This window comes from Acinonyx jubatus, chromosome B3 (assembly GCF_027475565.1).
Source record: "Acinonyx jubatus isolate Ajub_Pintada_27869175 chromosome B3, VMU_Ajub_asm_v1.0, whole genome shotgun sequence".
In the NCBI taxonomy this organism is placed as follows: Eukaryota; Metazoa; Chordata; class Mammalia; order Carnivora; family Felidae; genus Acinonyx; species Acinonyx jubatus.
This window is the reverse complement of record NC_069386.1, coordinates 138,939,210-138,961,908: the sequence shown is the minus strand read 5'-3', so window position 1 is coordinate 138,961,908 and position 22,699 is coordinate 138,939,210. Positions and strand designations below refer to the sequence as shown.

Below are 22,699 nucleotides of genomic sequence, written 5' to 3'. Positions count from 1 at the left end.
TTTGGGGCCCTTATTATCTGTGATTTCCAAGCTTGCAGAGCCGTTCAGGAAGAGGAGAGGAAGTTAAGGAAGGGAGCGAGGGAAGGCGCTGGCTCTCAGGTGGGGAACCCTCAGCCTCAGTTATTATTATTATTATTATTGGGTTTTTCACTTGACAGTAAATAGTTAGCAGTTGGCGTAAGTTTTTTATTAGGCCCTTGACAGCTAGCCTTTTTTTTTTTTTTTTTTTTTTTGGCCAATTTTCATTCCTGACTGATGCATAACCATTAGCTGTAGAAACTGTTAGGAGGGGGCTCTGTCAGTAAACTATAACTAGGGCAGTCCCGCTGTCACCCCTGTGCCCTCGGGTTCGTCTTTTCCCTGAAGAAACAAAAAGACTGCATTTTCATATTTGGGTTTTGAATTTAACGTGTACTTACAAGAACTTACGGTGGGCCACTCACTGTTTGAAGGGCTTGGCAACTATTGACTGATTTAAACCTCCTCACACCTCCAGGAGCTAGGGTGCTGGTAGAAGCCCACAATACCAAAGAGGAAACTGAAGCACAGAGACGTTGAGTAATTTGCCCAGGGTCACACAGCTGGTGAGAAGGGGCCGAGGGTGTGAACTCAGGCAGTCATGCTCTTCCTGTGGCGCCGCTGTGCTTCCCGTGGTCGTAGTTCGTCCTCTGTTCCCATCCACTGTCTCTGTCCCATGAGAGGTGATACATCAGTTACTACTTTCGTTTTGTAGATGAGGAGACCGAGTCCTAGAGGGGTTAAGAGGCTTTTGCATAAACCCTTCTGGAGGCAGCGGCAGAGTCGAGCCTGGGCGCCGGGCTCCCGACTCCTGGCCAGTGACCTCCTCACAGGGAGCCCAGGGGACCACGAGGGTCTGTAACTGCGGCTGGCACAGGCCGCTTCTGCTGCCAGCCAGACGACGAGTGATCTCCACCCGGAGGGGCAAGCTCCGCGACGAGACCTGGGGTCTCGTGGGAGCTGAAGAAGTCGGGACGGTGGACCTGCCCCCACCCCGGCCCTGTGCACGTCGGTGGGTTTTGTGCCGACCGCTGTGCAAAGCCGCCTTGTTAGGGGCTGAGCCGGGCCTACTGAGTGCGGGTGGGGAGTGGCAGGCGGAGTGGGCTCGGGCCAGAGACCCGGGTACCTAGGTGTCCATGCCCTGCGGCTGACGGCGGTGTGACCTTGAGCGGACCCTCCCCCTCTTTGGGCCTGAGCTTCCTGAGCTGAAATAGGAGAAGGAGCTACCAGTGGTTTCCAACAGCTGCAGGCCCCCCCAACCCCCGCACGTGTGGGGGAGGGGAAGCTTCCTACCTACACCCTCCTACCCAGCGGCCGAAAGGCTTTCCTCCTTTGGGCTTAGGAAGTAACTTTCTTTGAAGACCCTGGTGGCCGAAATGAGAACTAGTTCTGCTCAAAGCTGCGGAGAGCCTTCCGGGAGGATGTGCTGCCTTCACGGAGAGGGTGACCTGAGTGTGGGCTCGGGACCACTCGTGTATGTCTTCCAGGCCCTGACCCTGATGTTGTGGGTGTGGTTTGGTGTTTTTTTTCGTTGTTGTTGTTAAAAGGACCTCCCTCCCGAATGGTATAAACCTCAGGCCCCGCAAAACCTGAAGCCAGCCGTGACCCAGGCGTTCCTAGGTGGTGACCGGTTGACCTAAGGGTGTGGGGGTGTCGGCCTTGCCCAAATTAAGCCCAAGAAGGAGCTCCTGGCTTCTGGTGACCAGGACTTGGAGGCTCCGAGCTGGACCCAGGGACCTGGAGGCCTTTCTGGAGAGGGCAAGGCTTCTAGGTTTTATTTTATGTAATTACTTTATTTTTTAGTTTGAATGCTTGTTTATTTTTGAGAGAGAGACAGAGACAGAGCGTGAGTGGGGGAGGAACAAAGAGAGGGGAGAAACAGAATCCAAAGAGGCTCTGGACCCCGAGCCATCAGCCCTAGAGCCGGACGTGGGGCTCCAACTCACAAACCGCGAGATCATGACCTGAGCCAAAGTCAGACACCCAACCGACAGAGCCACCCAGGCGCCCCCTTCTTTTATTTTTTTCATTTTTATTTATTTGTTTTGGGAGAGAGAACACGTGTGCGCACGAGAATGGCTAAGGGGCAGTGAGAGGAAGAGAGGGAATCACAAGCAGGTTCCAAGCAGAGCCTGATGCGGGGCCAAACTCATGAGCCATGAAATCATGACCTGAGCTGAAATTGGCCGCTTAACCTACTCAGCCACCCGGGTACCCCTAGGTTTCATTTGTAGTTTGTTTTTAAAAAATTTTTTAAACAATTTTTTTTTAAGTTTATTCATTTTTGAGAGAGAGAGAGACAGAGTGTGAGCAGGGGAGGGGCACAGAGAGACAGCGAGAGAGACGGAATCCAAAGCAGGCTCCAGGCTCTGAGCTGTCAGCACAGAGCCTGACATGGGGCTCGAACTCACGAACCGTGAGATCATGACCTGAGCTGAAGTCGGACGCTTAACCAACTGAGCCACCCAGGCGCCCGTTTGTATTTTGTTTTTAAGTGGGTTTCCTTAGGGCCCTCCTGGTGGTCTGCTGGTTTTGATCTGGAGAGGGGATGGCTTAGGAAGGATGATTCTGTGCTGGGGTGGGGGTGGGGGTATGAATGTGTGACAGAAGAAGGAGTAATCACTTGATGAGAGTTAGGTTGGGAGAGTGCTTGCTGCTGGTCCCAACTGCATGAAAACTGGGACCCCAGGCTCCTTTGGGTAGAAGGATATGAACAAAATGGCCTTTTGTTGGAGGTGAGAAGTCAGAACCCCCCATTCCTGCTGTGGAGAGAAGACAGCTGTTCAGATGCAATGCCGAAGGCAGGGTGAACCTCTCAGCTCAGGACAGCCACCTAGTTTTCTAAGCCAAGGCAACATTTGATCAGGGCTGTTGATCGCCCCGGGGCTGAGTACCCGCACACCTTCCATAACCTTCTGGTTGCAAGTGTGGACACAGCCTTAGATGCAGGCAGATAAATCCAGACTCAAAGGTACAAACAGGTGTGTGGGTCAGTGCCCACCCATGATGAACCCCCATGAACAAAGCCCTGCCCCTTGTTAGCCCCCGTGCCTGGATTGTGAGGAAGCTCCAGTGAGGACATGTGTCCAACCCTGCAGTGTCCAGAAAGCACAATTCAGCTTTTCTGACTTCAGGTACCAAAGGAATCCTTGAAAGTCATAGAGAAAGCACTCACTGGCTTTGTTTTAAAGACTTTTCCGGGCATGGCATCTGGAGAATGTAGTCCCCCAGCTGGGTTCTAGGGGTCCTCCCTTGGGGGGGGTTGGTGGCCAGGGACTGTCTGTCCTGGGCTTCCTCTCTAGCCATCTAGGGTTCTTTGTTTCCCTTATGGAGAAACAGGACAAAGCTTTGATGACCCCTTCCCACCCCAGCAACTGGCTAAAACGTTTGATTGAGGTTGGTAGACCCCACAAAACTAAGTTCTCCAAGGGAGCCAGAGTGGATTCCTTCCCCCTCCCACCGAGAGTTCAAAGCCAGCCAATTAAGAAACCTAAACAGTGTGGTCTTCTTCTTGCATCATTGACATCATTGGCTTGTAAAACTTTCCCTGCAAAGGAGGTGCCTTTATTCGCTGGGAAAAAGAAGTATATAATTTTCCTGACCTGGCTTTTGCTTTTGAGGGGAAGGAAAAGCGAGAGGGAACTCATTTCCAGAAACAAACAGGGCCCAAGATAGCAAACAAGTTCCACACTCCGATGTCCGGGACTTGCTTTCCCACAGCACAGCCATTCGGGACACCGAAAATGGCATTTAGTGGAAGACGCGAGACCCTCGGGGCTGCCTAGTGCTGGGGGTCCCTGGTGGGGGGGCGCCTTCTAAGACTATGGGGAGCGGTGGGGAGTTGGACATCAGAATCCAACCAACCCTGAGACTGAACTTCTGCTCCCATGAAACCAGGCGCCACCTGCCTCACCACCAATGCAATGTCCCGTGTGCCCCGACGGTTGCAACTTTCAAGACTCATCTTGCCCCCTCTCGGGATCTCCAGCGACCCTCCCCACTCCTGGCCTCCTCGCCTCCGTCCCTGACGGTGCCGTCTCTAGCAAATCATTCCCTTCCACGTGGGAGGGGGCAGGGGCAGAATTCCTGACAGGCCCGTCGGGGACTTCAGGCCCCGCCCCTGGGGGGGGCTCCAGGGGTCCGTAAGTCTCCCCTCCTCTCACTTCCAAGCCCGGGCACACCCGAGGCGGGTGGCGCACAGCTCAGGCGGACCCCGCGCGGAAACGGTCGGACACTGGCAACACCGTGATTGCACCGGGGCCTTCTCCGCGGTCGGTGCCCACCCCCCATCCGGCCGGCTGCGGTCCCGCGGGGGGCTCTGAGGCGCCGCTCCCGGGCCTTTGGGCACGCCTGGTCCCCTCCGGGCAGCCGGCTTCGCAGATTCGCCCGCGGCCTCTCCAGCCTGCGCCCCGGGGCGCGCGGTTAGGCGACCATCAGCCACGTCTCTTCTGCTCTCCCGGCCCTGGCCCGCCGCGCACGTTGATTGTGTCTTCTTGGGGCGGGAGGGCCGAGGGGGCTCCAGGTCCATGCATAATTCGGGGGCTTAATGGGCCAGCTGCCCGAGCGGGGCGGCGAGGGGCGGGCGGAGGCGCAGCTGACCCTGCCCGCGTCTGGCCTCGCCGGGAAGGCGCGCTTCTTTCTTCCTCCCGTGACAGCTCCCCTCCCCCTCTCGGCCCGGGTCCGAGGGGGGCGGGGAGTGGGCGAGTCGTAGGGTTAGCCCAGGGGAGGGGGCTTCCTCGGTGCATTCCAGCAACTTTTGCTTTGGGGGGCGGGGGGCGGGTGGGAGGCGTGCAGTGAATCGGAGCCTCCCCGGGACCTGGCTCCAGAGGGAGCCGGGGGAGTTGGAATGCAGGTTTCCTCGGAGCACTCTGCAGCCCTTTTTTCCGAGCCCCTTCCTCCCGCCCCCGGCGGCCCCTTGTCGGCCCCCGCCCGGCAGCAGCCCTGCGAGCTCGCCCTTGGCCCCGGGCCAGCCCCCTTCCGTGGCAGCGGGCGGAGATGGATGGAGGCGGAGACCCAAGGTCAAGGGCGGGGAGCCCGCCGGCCCGGGGCCCCTTTGTGCGCTCGGGCCCGCCCCTCCTCCACCCTCCTTCCCCTCCCGGACCCCCAGGCGCGCGCCCTGACTAGTGACCTTCCCGGGCGTGGGGAATTGCATTTCAGGACCCCTGAAAACTCCCGCCAGTGGCCCCAGCCTCAAAACCAGCGCGCGAGGGGCGGGGCTCCTCTCTGGGGTGGCGTTTCTTCCCGGGCATTTGTCTTGGGTCCTGGGGGCGCCCCGGGATCCCTTCTCCGCCCGCCGCCAGCGCTCTGAAAGGGTCGCGCCCGACCGAGCCCGGCATCAGCCCACCTTGGCCCGACAGAGCCCGGCAGTTCCCCGGATCCAGGTGAGGCCCGTTTGCAGGGAGCCTCAAAGAGTTCCTTTGTGCGTTTGTGTCCATCCAGGGCAAACAGTCCCGTCCCAAAGTGGTTTTCTTTGTAGCTTTCCACACCCCCCACCCCCCGGTGGGGGGAGGAGGGAGAGCCTGCTTTTCTAGAGGGAATTCCTGGGGGCTGGGATTTTAAAACACTCAAGAACAAAAGTGTTTTCCCAATTGTGTGGGAATGGAACCCTCTAGTAGAGTAGGGCACAAAGCCTCGTGGAATTACAGGGAATTAATGTCAGTCCTTCCTCCAGCCCGACTTCTCTTACAATAAGCACCCCCCCGAAAGAGAATTTGTATGCAAATGGTCACCTTGCTAGGAGTCTCTCTCTATTTTTGCTTCTTAAAAATTGGCCTCCAATTGTTTAAAGCACTCCAACAGACCCTTAAAGACCCAGAAAAGCAGTGGTTGGACGCCCAATGTATTTACCACAAAGCTCTTCAGAAAATGTTCAAACATTTTCCCAAAGCTGTTACTCCAGAAATAAAAATGTATGCTGTTTGCCTTTAGAAGATTAAAAGTTTACCTTCACTGTGACAGCTTTTCTAGGCTACAGTTGGAACCACGTCTCTATTTTCCATTATTCAGAAATAGGTCTGAACCAAACGGAATACATTTGCTGTAACAGGAGTCGAGGTAATTTTTAAAAATATGTATATACATATTTATTTATGATTTGGGCTGACCCAAATCATAACAGAATATCGCACTTTCTGTGCTATCAAAGGCTAAACTATTTTGTAAACAATGCCTTCATGGCATTTAGAGTAAGAGTCAGTCTTAAATCTCAGATTTAGCTATCCCGAACTTTGAGCAGCTTGCTTTTCTTCGGGAGGAATCTGAAGGCATTTGTCAATTTATTTTTTTGAAAGGCCTACAGAAAAGGTAACAAATTCAACACTTGGGAACTCAAAGCTGCTGGCAGTCCTGGACAGGAAGGTTTTCATATCTGCCTGAACTTGCTCGGTGATTTCTCAGACGTCCATTTATAACAGTTCCAACAAGATAGAATCTGCCTTTGAATATCTGTAAATATCTGTAAAGATCACAATCCGGCACTCGTAATGGTCCCAGCCTGGAAAGGCAGATTCTCGTGTTTGATTAATATTTATGTTACCGGATTCCTTTACAGAAAGAAAGATGAAACACTAATTATGTGTGTGTGTTTGAGGGGCCCCATCCTAGGTCTCTGCAGTCCCTTTAGAGGGATGTGATACATTTTAGGATTTTTGGAAACAAGGTGCCTGTGGGGGGAATTGTTCCTGTTGGGCTTGAAAGGCAGGTAACTGTGTGGTTGGCTGACTTAATGGCTATTACGAGGAGGAGGAGGAGGAGGAGAGGAGGAGGAGGAGGAGGAGGAGGAGGAGGAAGGCAGCTTATCTCTGCCTTCTTTATTTTGACGACTCCACAGTGATAAAAATTATGGGTGATTTCTCCCTCTAGTTTTAGGTTAAGCCTTGGGGCAGGGCAGCGGAAGTTCTCTGGTCTAGAATCCTCCTGGAAGAGAGGATTCTGTAGCCCTGCCTGGGTGCCCTCGTGCCTTCTGAGGGCACACACCAGTTTGTGTCTGAATGACGGGGTGGGCTGCTTTGTGTTGTGGTCTCTAAGCCACTAGCCCGGTCTGCGAGGTGCAGGTGATTTGCCCTGCTTTATTCAGGAGCCACGTGTGGGACATTTGCTTGGGAATGGGGGGTTTTGTCAGCCCTGATGCTGTTGAAATACCAATGGAATTGTTATCTAGAGGGATCCCGCAGAGGCCTCCTTTGGAGATGCAGTTAAACATCTTCAGTTTTATTTGAGAAATTGAGATTTCTGTGTAGGATTTTCTAGAAGCGTGGCCTCCCGGAGCAGCGCACCTGAGCCCCGGTTAGCCTTTCGATCCCATTTTGTTGCCACTGGAGTGTTAGGGGCCACTGAACTCGTGGAAGCACCGGAATCAGGATGTTCACACAGTCTCAGATGTGTTTGTTCCTAAACAGCCCCGGGCAGATCAGTTCGTGTCTTAGTTTCTTCACCTATAAAATGGGGATCTCCAATTGATTATGTTTCTGCCACCGTATCCAGATACGAAAACAAACCATTCCGCGAGAGTGAAGTAATTGCTGATTTCAGAGACATCGCTAAAGTATAGACTCTAATGTTGTTCAGTCCACGGGGGCAGGGTGACTAATTTGCAAAAGGGAAAGGAATCAAATAGCTACTTGTGTAGCATGTCATTTTCAATGCAAGGAGGAAGAATTAGGGGATTTAGGGGGGAGTCTAAGGGGGAGGGCTTGAATTTTCAATTTAGTAACCTAATACCAGTAGGAAATACTTCTCCCCGACTCCCATTCATTTTGGGGGACTGACACGCCACCCCAGCTCTTTGTTCCTGTTGGGGACTGTCACGTGATTCAGAATCTTAACACGGAGTGGGGTTAGCTGTTACTCTTGACCTGAATATACCAGAAGAGGTATCTTTACTGACGTTTGGAGTGTGGCCCCAGAAGGACAGGGGTTGGGCAGAGGGGGTGTAGACTTGGGGGTGCAGAGGAATGCATACAGCAGGCAGCATTTAAGCGCACAGTCTTGTTAGGTGCAGAGGAGGAAGGAAGTCCGTGCAGACTGGTGAGGAAATTCTCCTTTTTTTTTTTTTTTTTTTGGCCACCACCTCTCAAAGCTAACAAAAATAGGCATTTATGCTCCCAGAGCACACAGCTGGCTGTTCTGAAATGGCACCTTCACTGGGGAAACGGGGAGCCCTGACTGTCCTTTTGGGTCTCCATCTTACTTTTGGGTTGTTGTTTATCTTTTGATGAGGCTTGGTTCCTTTTTTCCAGCCAATGCTGAGTGGAACCTGAATTAGATTTTTAAAAGGAAGGACCTCTGGCAGGGCCCAAAACCTCTGGTTTAGTCTCACCAGTTAGAAAATACAGATGCTTGCTTTATGTATTTTGTTGGTTCACCCCGGCAGGACTCAAACCTCAGGCTTGAGTTTGGGGGTTGGCGGGGGGGGGGGGGGGCAGCGTGGCACTCTGCCTTCTCCACCGGGGACTTGATAGAGCCCTTGTTCCCTAGCATTAGAGCCAGGGTAGGGTGGGGGGCACAGCAGATACCCGTAGCCTGCTTTGGTGCAGGCAAGGAGCCAGAAGCTGTCTGGTGCTCCTTAATTGAATACAGATCTCGCTCAGTTCCACGTGGCCCTGTGAGGATGGGCAGGGAGGGCAGCAATACTTACCCCCTCTCCCCCGTGTCTGGACTTCGAAGCTCAGAACCTCCTCCCACCAGCTTGAGGGGCCTCAGCGCCTGTCCCAGCCCCCAGACCAAGGCTTTGCAGAAAGACCAGGGAAGTGGGCAAGAAGATTGCACGACGCCTGTAAATATTGTTTGCAGGAGCTGGGTCTTGTATCTTTGTTAGTGTCGGCTCGTTAATTAACTGGCATATTAGTGTTGCCTTCTTTTGACACATGCGCGTATTTCGGGGCAGAAGAATCTTGTTCTCCTAAAACTGAACCGAACCGTTTAGGAAGTCCTCGTACAGAACGGCCTGCCTCCTCTCTCTGTCCCCGTTGTCCCCTGCTCCCTCTTCCTGTCCCCTCCTCCCCACCCTTCCTTCAACCCAAGTGGGCTCCTAGTTGCATAGAGGACAGGCACGTTAAACACAGCTAAATAAATCGTGTTTACGCTTGGCATTCTTGGTAGTGAAAAATCTGTTGCCTGTTTTTACTTCCTTATTTCTCAGCATTTGCTTCCTACCTGTTTTTGAGCACATGCCCAGAAATAGTAGTTTTGTCAAATGAGGGGATAATGCCAGCCAGCCTTTCTTGCTGCCAAGGAAGCTGCTGGATTTTGCAAAACAGAGTGACGTTTTTTTAGTGACACTGATGTTTTTTTTCTCCCCCCAAGAAATTAGGATGTAGCATAAGAGCATTAAAATGCACTTGGGGAAGAAAAAAAAAATCCCATGCAGTCACCCCCGTGGCACAGGGACACGCGCAGAGCAGGTGCAGGTTTAGAGACAGGTCTCACGTTCGTCTCTGCACTTGGCGGCTCCAAGGGCAGGAGGCAGCCTTCAGATAGGAGAGGATGCTTAGGGCCTGGAGAGCTGAGTCAGGCTCCCTTCCCTTCAGCCCCAAGACTTCATTTTCTCTGCCATTGTGGATGATGTGGTGTAAAGATTCTGTTTTTCTTTTTTTCTGGTTGGTTGTGTGTGTTTCGTTTCTGAGGCCTTCTTGAGCAGTGCCTGCTCTGTGCTCTTCCTCTGAGGTTACCGTTAGATTCTAGTCCTGATCCGGGTCTGGAGCTATCATTGTTTATATAGAAGAGTGGCCAGGGAGACCCCTCCCTTTTTCTGCATCTTTATCCACCCTGTCCTTTGCAGGGGGGGGCGGGCGGGGGGGGGGTAATCTGAAAAGTCATTGTCATGATATGCTGTTTGCTGGGCAGAGAATTGCAGCCGAGACAACAGATTAAAAAAAAAAAAACATTTTTTTTTGAGCAGTTTCAAAAACCATTAAAAAAAAAAAAACGAAAAACAAACGCTGAACGCTTCTACCCCAGGCTTGTCTTATCCGGGAATCTTTCTTTGCTGGGTTTCTGCAGTGGGTTCTGTCTGAGGCCTCAGCACATCGGCTCCGTGTCAAAGACAGCCAAGGGAAAAAAAAAAAAAATTACAACAAAATCAAAGTCCGCGTGCTATGATTTCCCCCAATTTCTAATGGGAATACCCTGCAATAGAAATGATATTTCCATGGAGGACTGTGCTACCGGTTTCTTTAATTACATTAAATAGCGGCATAAACCTCAGCTGCTTGTAAACCTCTGTTACACTGGCAGTGGCTCGGGGAGCGTGGCTAGATTGAAGCCTAAGGAGCAGCGTTCCCCGTGTTAATGTGCTAACAATCTTTATTCAATTAATCCCGCGAAGTGTTAATTTTTACAAATTTTGTTGTGCACACACTGCATATCACCGTCAGTGTGTCAGGAGAAGAAAATGGATTTCACGTCAAAAAACAAGGAAGAAGGTGGCTGTCAGCCTGCTCCCTTAGAAGAAAATTTGTGATTGTAGCCGTCAAATGCTACCCATGCTGAAAGGAAGGCTCACAATATGTATATTACATGCCGTCTACATGCAGAAAACTCCGTTTAAAGGAGCTACTTTGTTGAAAGTAATTACAGGCCTGCTCAATGTTTTAGGCAGTGACATTTCAGACTTGGCTTGGAAACATAAAGAGGCCACAGAAAGATTTTGTTCTTACGGGATGCAAAGCAGCGCTACTCAGTATTCTCTATGTCCATTAGTAGGAGGTAAGAAGAATGAAAAAGGAGAGAAAAACAAAAGACTCCGTCAACAGCAAAAGGCAGGGGAGAGCTGGATTTTTTTATTGATGGTAGAGATGGTTGCACGTAATTCTCACACATGTAAGTGAAACCAACAAATGCATTTAAACTATAGCAGTGACTCCTTTTCTACAATTTGTTCTTTCTTTCCTCCTATTTTCCTTTCTTTTTTCATCCTTCCCTTCTTCCTCCTCCTCCTCCTTCTTCCCCTCCTTCCTTCCATCCTTCCTTCTTTCCCTCCCTCCCTCCCTCCCTCCCTCCCTCCCTCCCTCCCTTCCTTCCTTCCTTCCTTCCTTCCTTCCTTCCTTCCCCACCTACTCACCAAGTTCAATTTCTTTCCCTCTAAAACAAGAAACCCTGCTGGCCCTCATGGTTGCACATTCCCTTACTGTGCAGGTAGGGATTTTAGAGGCCAGTCTTAATAAAGGTTGATGATGCTCTCAACATTCCTCAAATCCACGACTCCGTCTGTACCTGGGACTGCTGTCCCTTTTCCTGGCTGCCTCTGGCTTGGAGTCCTTGCAGTAACCTCCTTTCTGGGCACTCTGTTTTCTTGATGTGCTTTTTTATTGGCTGTGCTGAGTTGTTTGCATTCTCGATTCTGTGGGATGCTCAGAGTTCAGACCTCCCCCTTCTATTTACTACATCGTGTTCTCTGCGCGTGGGGGCTGAGCCAAAGCCAGTGTTGGGAGTTTGTGGGGCCTGCAAACCGCAACAACTTTTTGAACTCACCAGTTTTTAAACATGTTCTGTAGAGGACCAGCTTTTTAACAAGTGTCAGGATTCAGTGTTTCCAGGTCATTCCTCAGATGTCAGGCACAGTGGATGCTGATGGGGGGGGGGCGGGGGCGGGGATAGTGTCCTTAGTTTAAAACTCACTGTAGGCACCAAATCTTGAAGAGTCATCTCATGGTGTATCCCTCCTGTGACATGTGGCTTCTGTCTTGACTGAGGTCCCTCCCTGTCCCCCCACCAACTCTAAACTAATGCACTCCACGGGGAGTGTTCATGGGGAGGGACATGCCTAAGAGATGCCTGGCCAAGGCTATCATTGGAGTCTGGCCACAAAGTGCCCATCTGGGAAAGGGGCATGGGATCCTGACCCCAAGTCCCAAATTCTAGATGTTTGGAATCCAGATGACTTATCTAGCTTTTTACTTCAGTTCATAGGATGCGCTTTGTCTCCAGGAGTGCTTTGGGAAGGTGTGCGTGATGTACTGTTAATGGCTCCTAGTGTAACGTAATAGGACATTACTGAAGGATCTTGGGTAAATCGCAGTCCAGGGCAGAAACTGGAAGAGTGAAGCAGCTACCCAGCTTCTGATTAGAAAGTCTGAATCTGGGGAAAAGGGGCAAATTTCTCTGCTGGGTATTGACCAGCTGTTTTTAATGGTGAGATTCAGAGAATCTGTCAACTCCTCTTTGTCCTTGGCCTCTGTGGATTCCCCGGTATGCATGGAGACATTTGAACGTGGCCTACGTTGCTGATATATGCATGTATGTGTGTATATGCATATATGTATCATCTCTGTCTACTAGATGTGCATATGCACATTTTTCTAACGGGTGAAACATCTGGTTTCACCTTCTGTTGTGCCCAGGCCTGCCCATTCCAGGAGCGTGGGCCCCGATCTGGTGGACCCTGACTGCTGAGGTCACCCGAGAGGACTCCTGTCTGTTTTTCTGTGTGCGTCTCAAAGCCGTGGTTCAGAGGCCTCAGCATCCCGGCCAGAGGACAAATGATGGCGGCTTATTTGCATTCCAGCAGCTGAGAGGGCTCTAGGGATTTCCCTGAATGATGAGCAGAAGAGTTGAAGCTGTACGTTTTCCCTGGCAGCTGTCCACTTGGGGGTGGAGTGGTCAGCCCCGAGCACTTGGTCAGTTTACCCTGAAGAGTTGGCAGAATATGATTCAGACACATCCTTCCTCCCGAGTAGCACCTGACATTTCCTGTGCTACTTTACCGGGCCTTTTGGAAGGGCCATAGAAGGTTTTGAAATTTGTGATGTAACCCTTACAGATCCTTGGCCCAGGGCGTTGCCCCAGAGTGTTTCGGCTTCTTGCATCTTGAGGAAATTGGGGTCGGTGGCCATTGAAACAGGCGTTTTTGGACCTGGCGATGGGGTGGGCGTGTGTGCCTGCTTCTGACTGCAGGATGCAGCGGCCGGGGACGACCTTCCCTTTCCAAACCTTGGTGGAAGTGTTGTCGAAGGGCATGGTCATTGCTTTGCCTTGCCTCTCCCTTTTCGGGGATGCATTAAATGTTCAGCATGCTGGGGAGCGAAAATAGTTGAAGCGGTGATTCACTGTGACAGATCTCAGGAGTGCGCGAAGGGGGAGGTGTGAGGCGGAAGGTGGCCTGTCTCGGGGTGCTAGAAGGGATTTGCTTCTTGCTTCCGCTCGGTGGCCCAGCCTTCTCGGCGCCCTGATGTCCACGAGGGCCATGAGGGCATGTAGGGGTCTCTGGATGGTCACTGGGGAAATGGCACTTGGACTGGCCTCAAGCCCAGAGATGTTCTTGGAGGCCCTTGGCAAGCCCACTGCTCCCCACTGCCTGGCACCCGCAGTAGCCCTCTCTAGGCCATTGGGAAACCAGGCAGGCCCTCTCACCTGCATGGGAAGGAATCCCCACCCTCCCAGCCATGTGAAAGGGCTGCCGTTTTTAGCAGGAAGCCAGAGTAAAGGCCCAGCTCCCATTGGAGCTTTGTTTTTATGGCCCCCATGTGATGGCCCTGAAGGATGTCTTTAAACACAGCTGTGCAAACCCTGTGAGACCTCATTTCCCCTTTCTGTTGCTTGTCTTATAAAGGACGCTAACACGTGCACCCCCGAACTCAAAGCCGTTGCAGCAAGGACCAGAGACCTGTGATGGGCACTCAGACTTGGCCTGACTTAGAAGGAGGATCCAAAAGTGGGAGGTGGGGACTTGGTGGCCTCAGCTCCACGCAGAGAATTTCTCGATCCTCCAAATGCTCTGGTGCACTGAGCTGAGCCGGGCTGCACACACAGCCTGCTCTCTTGGCCTGACTTGGGGACCTGTCCTGACATTTGTGGATTTTCATGGTGACTTACATGGCGTTCACGTAAATGCTTGGATTCCCTTTCTGCTTTGTTGTTCATGATGATGATGATGATGATGATGATGATGATGATGTATTTTATAACGAAATGAAAAAGCAAGTTCTAGCGTTTGCTGGTTACCAGCCCTTGGTGGTTAAAAATGAAGAAAAAGACATTAAATGATACCTGTGGAGTGAGGGAATTTATTTTCTGAGTGCCCCGCCCCCCCCCCCCCCAACTGGTGTAGCTCTGAAATTGAGTAACAAAGAAGGCTGCTTAGAATCCTTCTCTCTTCCTGCTGTCTTAGTCCCCCCCCCCCAAAAAAAAGAGCTGAGAGAGACAAATGGTGGGAAGGCTGGGTCTTGTGGGGTGAGTAGCCATTGCCTGTCTCATTTAAGGTGGTGCTCCACTTCTTTCAAATAGGAAATTGCCAAAATGGATGTCATCGGCTGCTAATTAGATGTATTTTAACTGCAGGATCATTTTACCAGCTAATACTGTTATTATGTGCTTCAATGTGAACCCATGGTGGAGCTGTTAAAATATGAGCCAGCGGCCCTAGCGCACAGCTAATGAAGCCTGCACGCCATCGGTGGGGCTCTTCCCTCGGTGCCTCTGAGGATGCCCAGGCCAGGCCCCGTGGGAAGGCTGAGTCCTTGCAACTTCCCAAGACATGCCCCCGTTTATTTCCTGTGACCACCTTGTTTATGTGTTTTGACCAGGGTCCGATTTCAGGGGAGCCCCTCAGCTCTCTAGATCTCACCATCCACCCTCTCAGGCCTTTGGGCCAGCCTAGAAGCGACTCATGACCACCCGTCCTGATGTGCCAACCCAGGCCCCATCACTGTCGGCGGTGGGTGCCCCAAAACAGTCAGGCCTGAACCTCAAGCATTGGGTTTTCAAGCCTGAGCTGGCTTCCCTCCATCCTCTCTGTCTAGCAAACCGGAAAAAGAGTCCTGCTTTCCCGTCGGTGTTGGGGGGAGGGGGGCTAGAATTGGGATGTTTCTTACATGCGAGCAGTGCGTTTGACTTTACTCGGTTCCTTGGTTCCTCGGTCTCTCTCCCCGCGCGCCCCCCCCATACATAGCATTTTGATCATCCTTAAGACAAAGTAGCTGGCAAAATATTTAAGCGATCCGAAAGAAATGTTTTTATTTGCCCGCGTGCGAGTTGGGTTATCTGCCGATCTTGTTTATGAAATTTGGGGCTGCCTTTCCAGCAGTCTCTTCGCCTCTCAAATCTTTCCCGGCTCACATTTCCATATTTCTGCGCGCATGTTCTTTGTTAATCACTTGGCAAGCGCTTATTTGAATATTAAAAATTTCTTTAATCATCAAAGGCAGGAGCACAGTCTCATGAATATTCATATTTTCCCCCCTCCTCAGACTGGATTCTAGTTCATTACCCTGCAGTAAAAGCCAAACAGCCATCAATCGCCCTCATTACAGGCTCTGGCGTTTTGATTGGCTGCCTGCTGCCCAGAGCTTTTTTTTTTTTTTTTTAATTTTTTTAATTTTTAATTTTTTTTAATTTTTTCCTCTTCTCCTATGAGCTGTCTTGTGCAAAAAAAAAATCAACAATGCAAGAATAAATTTCTCTGGTTGAAAAACAACTTTGCAAACTTGTCAAACAGCCCTCATGGCTTGCTGCTGCTGAAGCGGTCACCAGCACTACCCCCGCACCCCCTCTTAAAAAAAAAAAAGAACCCAGGAAAAAAAAGGGGGGGGGGAATTAAATAAATAAATAAAAAGGGAGAAACTTGAGCCTCAGAGATGAATATTTGTCAAGAGAGTTGACGTAAGTTTCATTTGCATAATGACTTTGTACTTCTGCATTAATAAAATTTGCATATGAAGCCATGTTAATTACTCCTGATCATGCTTTTTGCATTCATGCATAGTAATTTTCTCCGACTTGTGAGAATTAATGTCTTGGCATGGGGGGGAGGGGGCGCGGGGATTGTCAGGTTTCCTTGCTAGTGGCCCTCACTCACCAGCGCTCGCTCCCTGTCTGTCTCCCTCCTTGATCTATGACTCATTTTTGCGCTATCAGTAGGAGTTCTTGGCTTAAAAAATGTATCAATTGAAAAGCACCAGTAGGGAGAAAAATACACGTCTCCTGCACCGCGTCTCCCCGAGCGCCTGGCGCTGGCTGGGAATCTGGAACCCTCCGCGTGGGAGGGGCGCCCGAGGATTCAGCACTGGGAAAGGTGCTCGCTCCCCTCACGACCAGGCTCGGGCTTTTCCGGGCGCGTTTTTTTTGTGTCTACATGCCGGTGGGTGTGGGCGTGCTCGCGGGGTAGTGCGCATGTGTGAGTACCGAGCAGGAACATCTATCTGCAGGGCCCCTCTAGGAGAGAGCGCGGCAGGTTCCAGACCCCCACGGAAAGGATGCCTTGCAAACTGCCTTACATCCTGATTTGGAGCCTAAGAAACGTTTTTAGAGATCTTATTTTTGGACCTTTTGGGGCCTCTAGAGCAACATTCTAACCTCTGTGAGCCTCCATTTCTTCATTTGTGAGGGTGGGGGTCGCTGGCCCTAAATACTATGATACGTGTATTCGTTGTTTTTTTTTTTTTTTTTTTTTCTTTCCCTAATGAAAGTGAACTTCCATGACAAGGAATGGAGCCAGTCAGGGCTTTATTTTTAAGCCACCTGGATCCTGAATAAAGCTGACATGGCGTCTTGGTGTCCCTGTGCCACATACCTCGGTGCTGTTCCAATCCCAGAGGGGGAACCCACCTAGAATCGTTTGTAAAAGAGTGTCTTGCAGGGCTCTGCGGGTGCTTTCCAGAGCCAGGAGAGCACCTGGCAGGCATTCCCCGCCAGGCTGTGGGAAGACCCATAGGGAGCAGGAAAAGTTCAGAGTGGAAAATAAATGGACCATAGTAGCCGTTTATCCAGTGAGTGTTCGCTAGAAGCCAGGCTCTGGCCAGGCTTGCCCTGACCTTCCTTTAGAGGCAGGGCCCCGAGAAGGTGACTCGCCCCAGGTCACGTGGCCAGGAAATGGCAGAGGGGATTGGATCCACGCCTCTGCTCCCTCTGCTCCAAGGCTGCTTCTGAGCTCCAGGCTTCCTCTGTGTTGCCAGCGTGTTGCCTCAAGTGCTCTGTCAGGTGCATTCTCGATTTCCTGTCTGCACTTCTGAATGCACACACTTCTTCCTTGAGGACCGGTGAGGGCTGGGAGGTGGCCTGGGAGGCCTGCTGAGGCCAGAGACACTCCTCGCCTTGGACTTTGCCAGTTGAACGATTCTAAGGTGTGCAGTTGGTGATTTTGAGTATATTCGCGGCGTTGTGCGACCATCACCACCACTAATTCCAGAACCGTTCATCACCCCCAGCGGAAACCCCGTTCCCACCAGCCTTCATGCCCCTGCCCCCAGCCACTGGCAACCTCTTGTCTACGTTCTGTCTCTATGGATTTGCCTACTGTGGACATTGACTATCACACAACGGGTGGCTTTTGGGGTCACCTTCCGCTTTTGTTCTAGCTTCAGAAGAGGTTTTCTGGAGTATTCACCTTTGGACTGAGCTCCAGGTTTAAGTTGCTCTGGGTGAGGGGGATCCCCCCAGGTCGGAGGTCCTCGGAGAGCACCTGGAGTGTCCTCTGTGGGCAGCTTAGGGTTAGAAGCCACTCGCTCTTGCTGTCCTCTCCCTGCCTCCGCTGAGCCAGCCCCTAGAGCAGGTGGTCCTCAGGTTGGAATTCTTAAGGAGGCTTTTGGAAGCCCCTCCAGGGGGCAGCATGGCCCCCACTGCTACCTGAGTTGGGGGACGACTTTGCCTTTACAGGCCCTGGCCTAAGCCTGGCCCTTCCAGAAGGAGAGGTTTGTGGCTGGACCTGCCCTTTGACCCTTCCTCGCAACCTTGGAGACCCAGGTCCTGCTCCGTCACCGCTTGGGAAGACAGTCATCAGGCCCCGGACACTCCTGTCACTCTTTCTTAGCCATGGTAAATGGTGGTGGCTGTGTCACCGCTTCACCCAGAGCCTGGAGGCCTGGGTTTGCTCATTTTCAGCCTCCCGTGGCCTTACTGAGCCCGGGGACCCTCCAGCTTCCCTCTGCTCCACGCGGCCCTTCTTCTCAGCATCCCAGGGCACCCCGGTCACTCCACCCCAGCTGCAGCCCGAGGGCTGGCGGGACATATCCGGCCTTTGGAGATGCAACTGGGTTCAAGTCCCAGATTTCCCGGAGCTCCAGCACCCCCTCTGGGACGGGGACAGTTTTCCCTGCTGAGTGACGTATTGGTGGTGAACTGCCTGCTATGGTAGGTGCTCTGCACAAAGCCGTGTCGGGAGCCTTCCGTGGGGCGAAGCCAGACTGACGAGGACAGGGCCAAATGTGCAGTGTCCAGTGCTGGGGTGGGGGTTTAGGCAAGGACTGGCCAGGGCAGGCTCCTGGGAGGTGGCAGGTGACGCTGGCCTTAGGTGCCTACTTTACTTGGGGGCTTGCACCGAATGTGTGGCTGGAACTGTGTGGGGTCATTGGCCGTGCCCTCCTGGGACCGTCCCGGGCTCCGCAACGCCCCGGGTCCCGAGCTTAGCCTCATCCGAGGTCCTCATTGGCCCAGGGGAGCCCATGTGGCTTTGGCTTCTTGGCAGGACATTTGCAGGGCTTCTCAGGGGTCCCGAGGCCCCCAGCCCTGGATAGCACACGTTTTGTAGAGGCAGGTGCTGTAGCTAAAGAGTTCTGGTTCCCGGAGCCAGGCGGCCAGGGTTTGGCGGGGCTGGCTGCTGGCGTCTACAGTTTTCTGTGGTCACGTCACCGGCTTCCTGGTCTGCGCAGTGGGTCTCCCAAGCCCTGCCCCGTGGACGTGTTGGGAAGCTCACTCAGGATGAGGACTGACAGGATCCTGGCTCGAAGTGGGCTTGCAGGGTCCCGTGGTTCTCCTGGATGGGGGAATCCCTTGTGGGGGCCACAAAGTGGGCAGACCTCCGCCCTGCAGATCCGTGCGGGGTGGTGAGCGGCCTCGGGTGGCCTCCTTGGCAGAGCTGGCCCGGGGCCCAGCTGCCCCTCATCTCGTTGATGTTTTCTTTTTGTCTCCCTGATGCTTCCCTGCTCAATTATTTACCCGGGGAATTCGGGCTTCTTCACTTGTGGTTTTGGCAAGGGCTTCACACAGACTTTTGCCCTGGTGGTCTCTTAGCCATTTAAGATAAACGGCCAAATCAAACGCAGGCCTTGCTGGGGAGCCTGTGAGCTGTGGGGCTGGGCGGAGGCAAGCCAAGCTCCTGGCCCTGCGTCGTGGCTGTTAGACTGGGGGGCGGGGGGCGGGGCGGAGACGTCCCAGCCAGGGCTGAGGTGTTAAGAGGGGTGGTGGGCAGTGCCCGGGTTTTCCTGGGGTAGGGGGAGCGTTCAAAGCCTCTCGAAAGGCCTGGGGGCTTGTGTGCCGTGTGTTTCCTGCTCAAGTTGCTAAAGAGGACGCTGGGCTGGAGAGAGACACCAGCTGGCCGTCCGCCAGGCCGCAGGCTAACTGGTGCCCAGGTGCTCAGAGGTAGACTGAGGTGTTCGAGGCCTGAACACACAGCCCGTCCTGATAGGGCCAACGGTGGTGGCTTGGCACTTCCCAGCTCTTCCAGAGGGGGGTGGCCCAGATTTCTGGGAACGAATCCCCAAAGGAAGCCAGATCCAGAACACTCTAGAAGCCCCCACATGGCGGGTGGGGGGGGGTCTTCCTGGGTACAGGGGCCCTGACAGCTTCTTTTGCCCCCGCCCACCCAGGGATGGGAGTCTGGTCCCAAGACGGCCCAACCTGGCAGCTGTGGAAGTAGGACCCCCTCACCCCTCACCCCCCACTTCCCATGGCCTCTTCCCCGCTCCCCCAGCCTGTGCCCAGGTGCCTTCCCTGCAGGGAAGCCTGGCACCCCGGGGCCTCCCACTCTGGAAGGGTGGCCTGCAGCCCTCTGCCCCGGGCCCCTGTCCCGCACCCCGGGTCCCTTGTACGGTCCAGGGCCCGACTGACCAGTCTTTTTTATTGTTTTTTCTCCAGGGCCGTGCAGGCCTGCCCAGCTGCCAGCGACGGCCCCCATAGCTGCCTCCTCCCACCCTCACTCATCCGTGATCACTCCACCTCTGCGCACCCTGGGCGCCCCGCCGCCCTGCTTCCCCCTGCCGTGCTGCAGCGCACGCCCGGTCTCGGGTGACGGGACTCAGGGTGAGGGTCAGACGGAGGCTCCCTTTGGATGCCAGTGTCAGTTGTCAGGTAACAGACGGCCGCGGTGGCGGGGGGGCGGGCTCCCACGGGTGGCGGGGTGTGCCCTGGGCAGGGCCGGCCGCTGCCTCTCCCAGGTGGGCCGGGCAAGGTGGGGACCCAGGGAGGATGTGTGGTCCCACCCCAGTGGGGCACCGGGGAAGTGGTGAAGGACGTCAGCGGACTGCACACTGGTGCCCCTGTCCCCAGCACTTAGGAGGTCCCCGGACGCCTCCGCCCTTTGCGAGGGTCTCACTCCCAGAATGCATTCCTTCAGCTTCCAGATTTCATCTCTTTGGGCTGTTTAGCTAAACCTTAATTGGATAACGCTTAACATCTGAGGTTTTCTTCTGCCCCCGCCACGGCCATCCCCTCTCCCCCACCCTAGTCGCTGCCCCCCTCCCCGAAGGCAGCGCTGGGAGAAGATTCCCTCCCTGGCTGCCTGTGTCCATCGCTGGAGCCGTCCAAAATGCTGAGTTTCTCTTTGCCAGAATGTGTTGCCCATTAACTCTGAGACAGAAGAGTCACTCCGAAGGAGCCCTTCAGCTGTGGCAGTGGGAGGGGGTGAAGCCTTGTGGGGTTCCTGTGGGGTGGGGCTGTGCACACGCCTACTGTGCACCTCTCTGCAGGTCTTTGCGGCTGCTCAGTATACAGATGGGCAGACGGGGGGTCAGCACAGCGGAAAGACCTGTTTTCCATCACCCTCCCCATCTCCCTTCCCCGAACACGACCCGCACTCGTGCTGTGGCCCAGGGTCCCTGGAAATGGCAGGCCGAGGCCTCCCGCCCCCTCCTCTCCTGGTCAGGGCCTGGTGCCAGGATGCTGACATAGACACAGGTGGTGGCGAGGGCCCTGAGGCCTGGTTTCCAGGCAGGGGCCAGGAAAGGAGAAGGGTGGGTGCAGAGCTGGGGCAGATTCAGTTTGTCTCAGCTTTGTCCCCAGGCGTCTTACAGGCTTTCCCTTGATTTGGGTAGAGAAAGGAAAACGATTGTTACCGGACAGATTGTGCTTTAATTGAAACTGTCTGGAGGGACTGTCCGTGGTGGAGCCAGGTGGCCCTGGCTGCAGGGGCCAGAAGTCCCTAGGCCTTCCTGCTGGTCAGGTGGCCTGCAGCCTTCAGCAGCTCCCGCTCCGATGTCTGGTGGGCTTATACCTGGAAGTCACAAAGCGAAGACTAAACATGTATGTCCGGGAAGGGGTCGGCACCACTGGCAAAGAAGCCAGCTCCCTGCTCGCGGCCACCCTAGTGCCCCTGGGGGATTGGGGCTCCCGTCCCAGCTCTGTAGGTCCGTGCTGTGATCCCTGCTTGCTGAGCGAGGGATGCCTGCTTCATCTGGGCGGTTGCCCTGCTCTCGTGGCTTCCTGTAATTAGTGCTGCAGCCCCTGCAACCACGCGGGGGGTCGCGCTATCAAAGATCAGCCTGAGTGTTTATGACTAGACTCGGTCAAGGTCTGCGGTACAGAAGCATGATTTCCCCGGCAGAGGTGCACCCGGGGCTTTGCTTAACCCTCTGTTGGCTCTGGCTCTGCTTAGAAGCTGCCGCCGTGCTGAGTGGGAGCTGTTACATCCCCATTTTGCAGATGGGGAAGCAGAGGTTCGGGGAGGCTGAGTGGCTGTCTTCGGGATGCCTCCCACCCAGGTCACCCTCTTCCCAGGGAGCCTCGTGCCCCTGCCTGCATCCAGGGGTGTTCGCGCTGGATGGGCTCACATGCTCGCCCGCAGCCGCCCTACCGCCCACTTCCTTCTAGGGACCGTGTGTGGAGGGCCTGCTGTGTAGCCAGTGCGCTGGGCCTTTCGTGTGCCTTCTTGGATTCAGTTCTCATAGGAACCTTAGGACGTCACTCTCCCCACTTTACAGATGAAGACATGAGGCTCAGAGATGTGGAGGTCTGATAGCTCACATCCATTCATTCATTCTTACACGAAAAGCCCTTTCTTGGGCACCTAGTTTGTGGCACTGGGCAAGCCAAGGAGTCAGGCACGGTGGACCCCTGGCCTCTGGCAGCTTGCATGAGTGGAGATGGGGAGAGCGGGATTAGGGTCCCGCAGAGAGTTCGCTTTGAAGGGGGATGGGAGGGCAGAGGTGGGATTTGACCCTGACTGATTGTCCAGAACCTGCTTCATCTTTCGTATTGGCTCTGCTGGCTTAGAGGCCTTCTTGGGTTTTAGAGCTTGATACTCTGAAGGCTTAGAGTCTGTGAGCAGCCCCCAAATTGATGTCGGTGCTCAGGGAGGAGAGTGAGGCAGGGTGAGCTCTGTTCCTGGGGTCTCTGGGACCCCCCCTTCCTGACCCTCTTCAGAGGCCTGTCCTCGGCCTCTGGTGCTAGCTAGGCTGTGATTTCCAGGACCGTCTTCGTTCCCTGTCAGGTCCCCGTTCATTAGTCTGCTCCGGGTTGTTTCCCCCATCCTTTCTGATCAGTTTCAATACCTGAAAATATCCTGCTCCGAGGGTTTTTGTCCCTTTGTGGCTTCTGTCCCTGGCACTGGGCTGTTTGCTGAAGTGTTTTTAGTGCCTATTTAATTAGTAGTTGGAATGCAGTCATTAAATCCACAGTAACCCGTTAGGAAGAAGCAGTCCTCTGAAAAGACGGAGAGGGGCCACCGTCCTCACTTTGTTTTGTCTCTTTTCAGATCAGGATGCACTGAACCTATCTCTTCAAATTAATACGGAAAACCCCGGAGTAACCGTGTTTCACA

At 53.7% G+C, this 22,699-nt stretch overlaps 1 protein-coding gene across 4 annotated transcripts in view; it reads left to right on the top strand.

Annotated features, from left to right (window-relative positions):
- BCL11B (BCL11 transcription factor B) overlaps positions 1 to 22,699 on the top strand; it is a 97,655-nt gene that overhangs the window by 21,841 nt on the left and 53,115 nt on the right. For 2 of the 4 annotated variants that reach the window (XM_027066585.2, XM_027066586.2), the window contains exon 3: positions 19,801 to 20,013. The exons of the other annotated variants lie outside the window; for them this stretch is intronic. In XM_027066585.2, the coding sequence (XP_026922386.2) occupies positions 19,801 to 20,013 (213 nt within the window). The remainder of the gene's footprint in view (positions 1 to 19,800; positions 20,014 to 22,699) is intronic. 4 annotated transcript variants of the gene reach the window in all.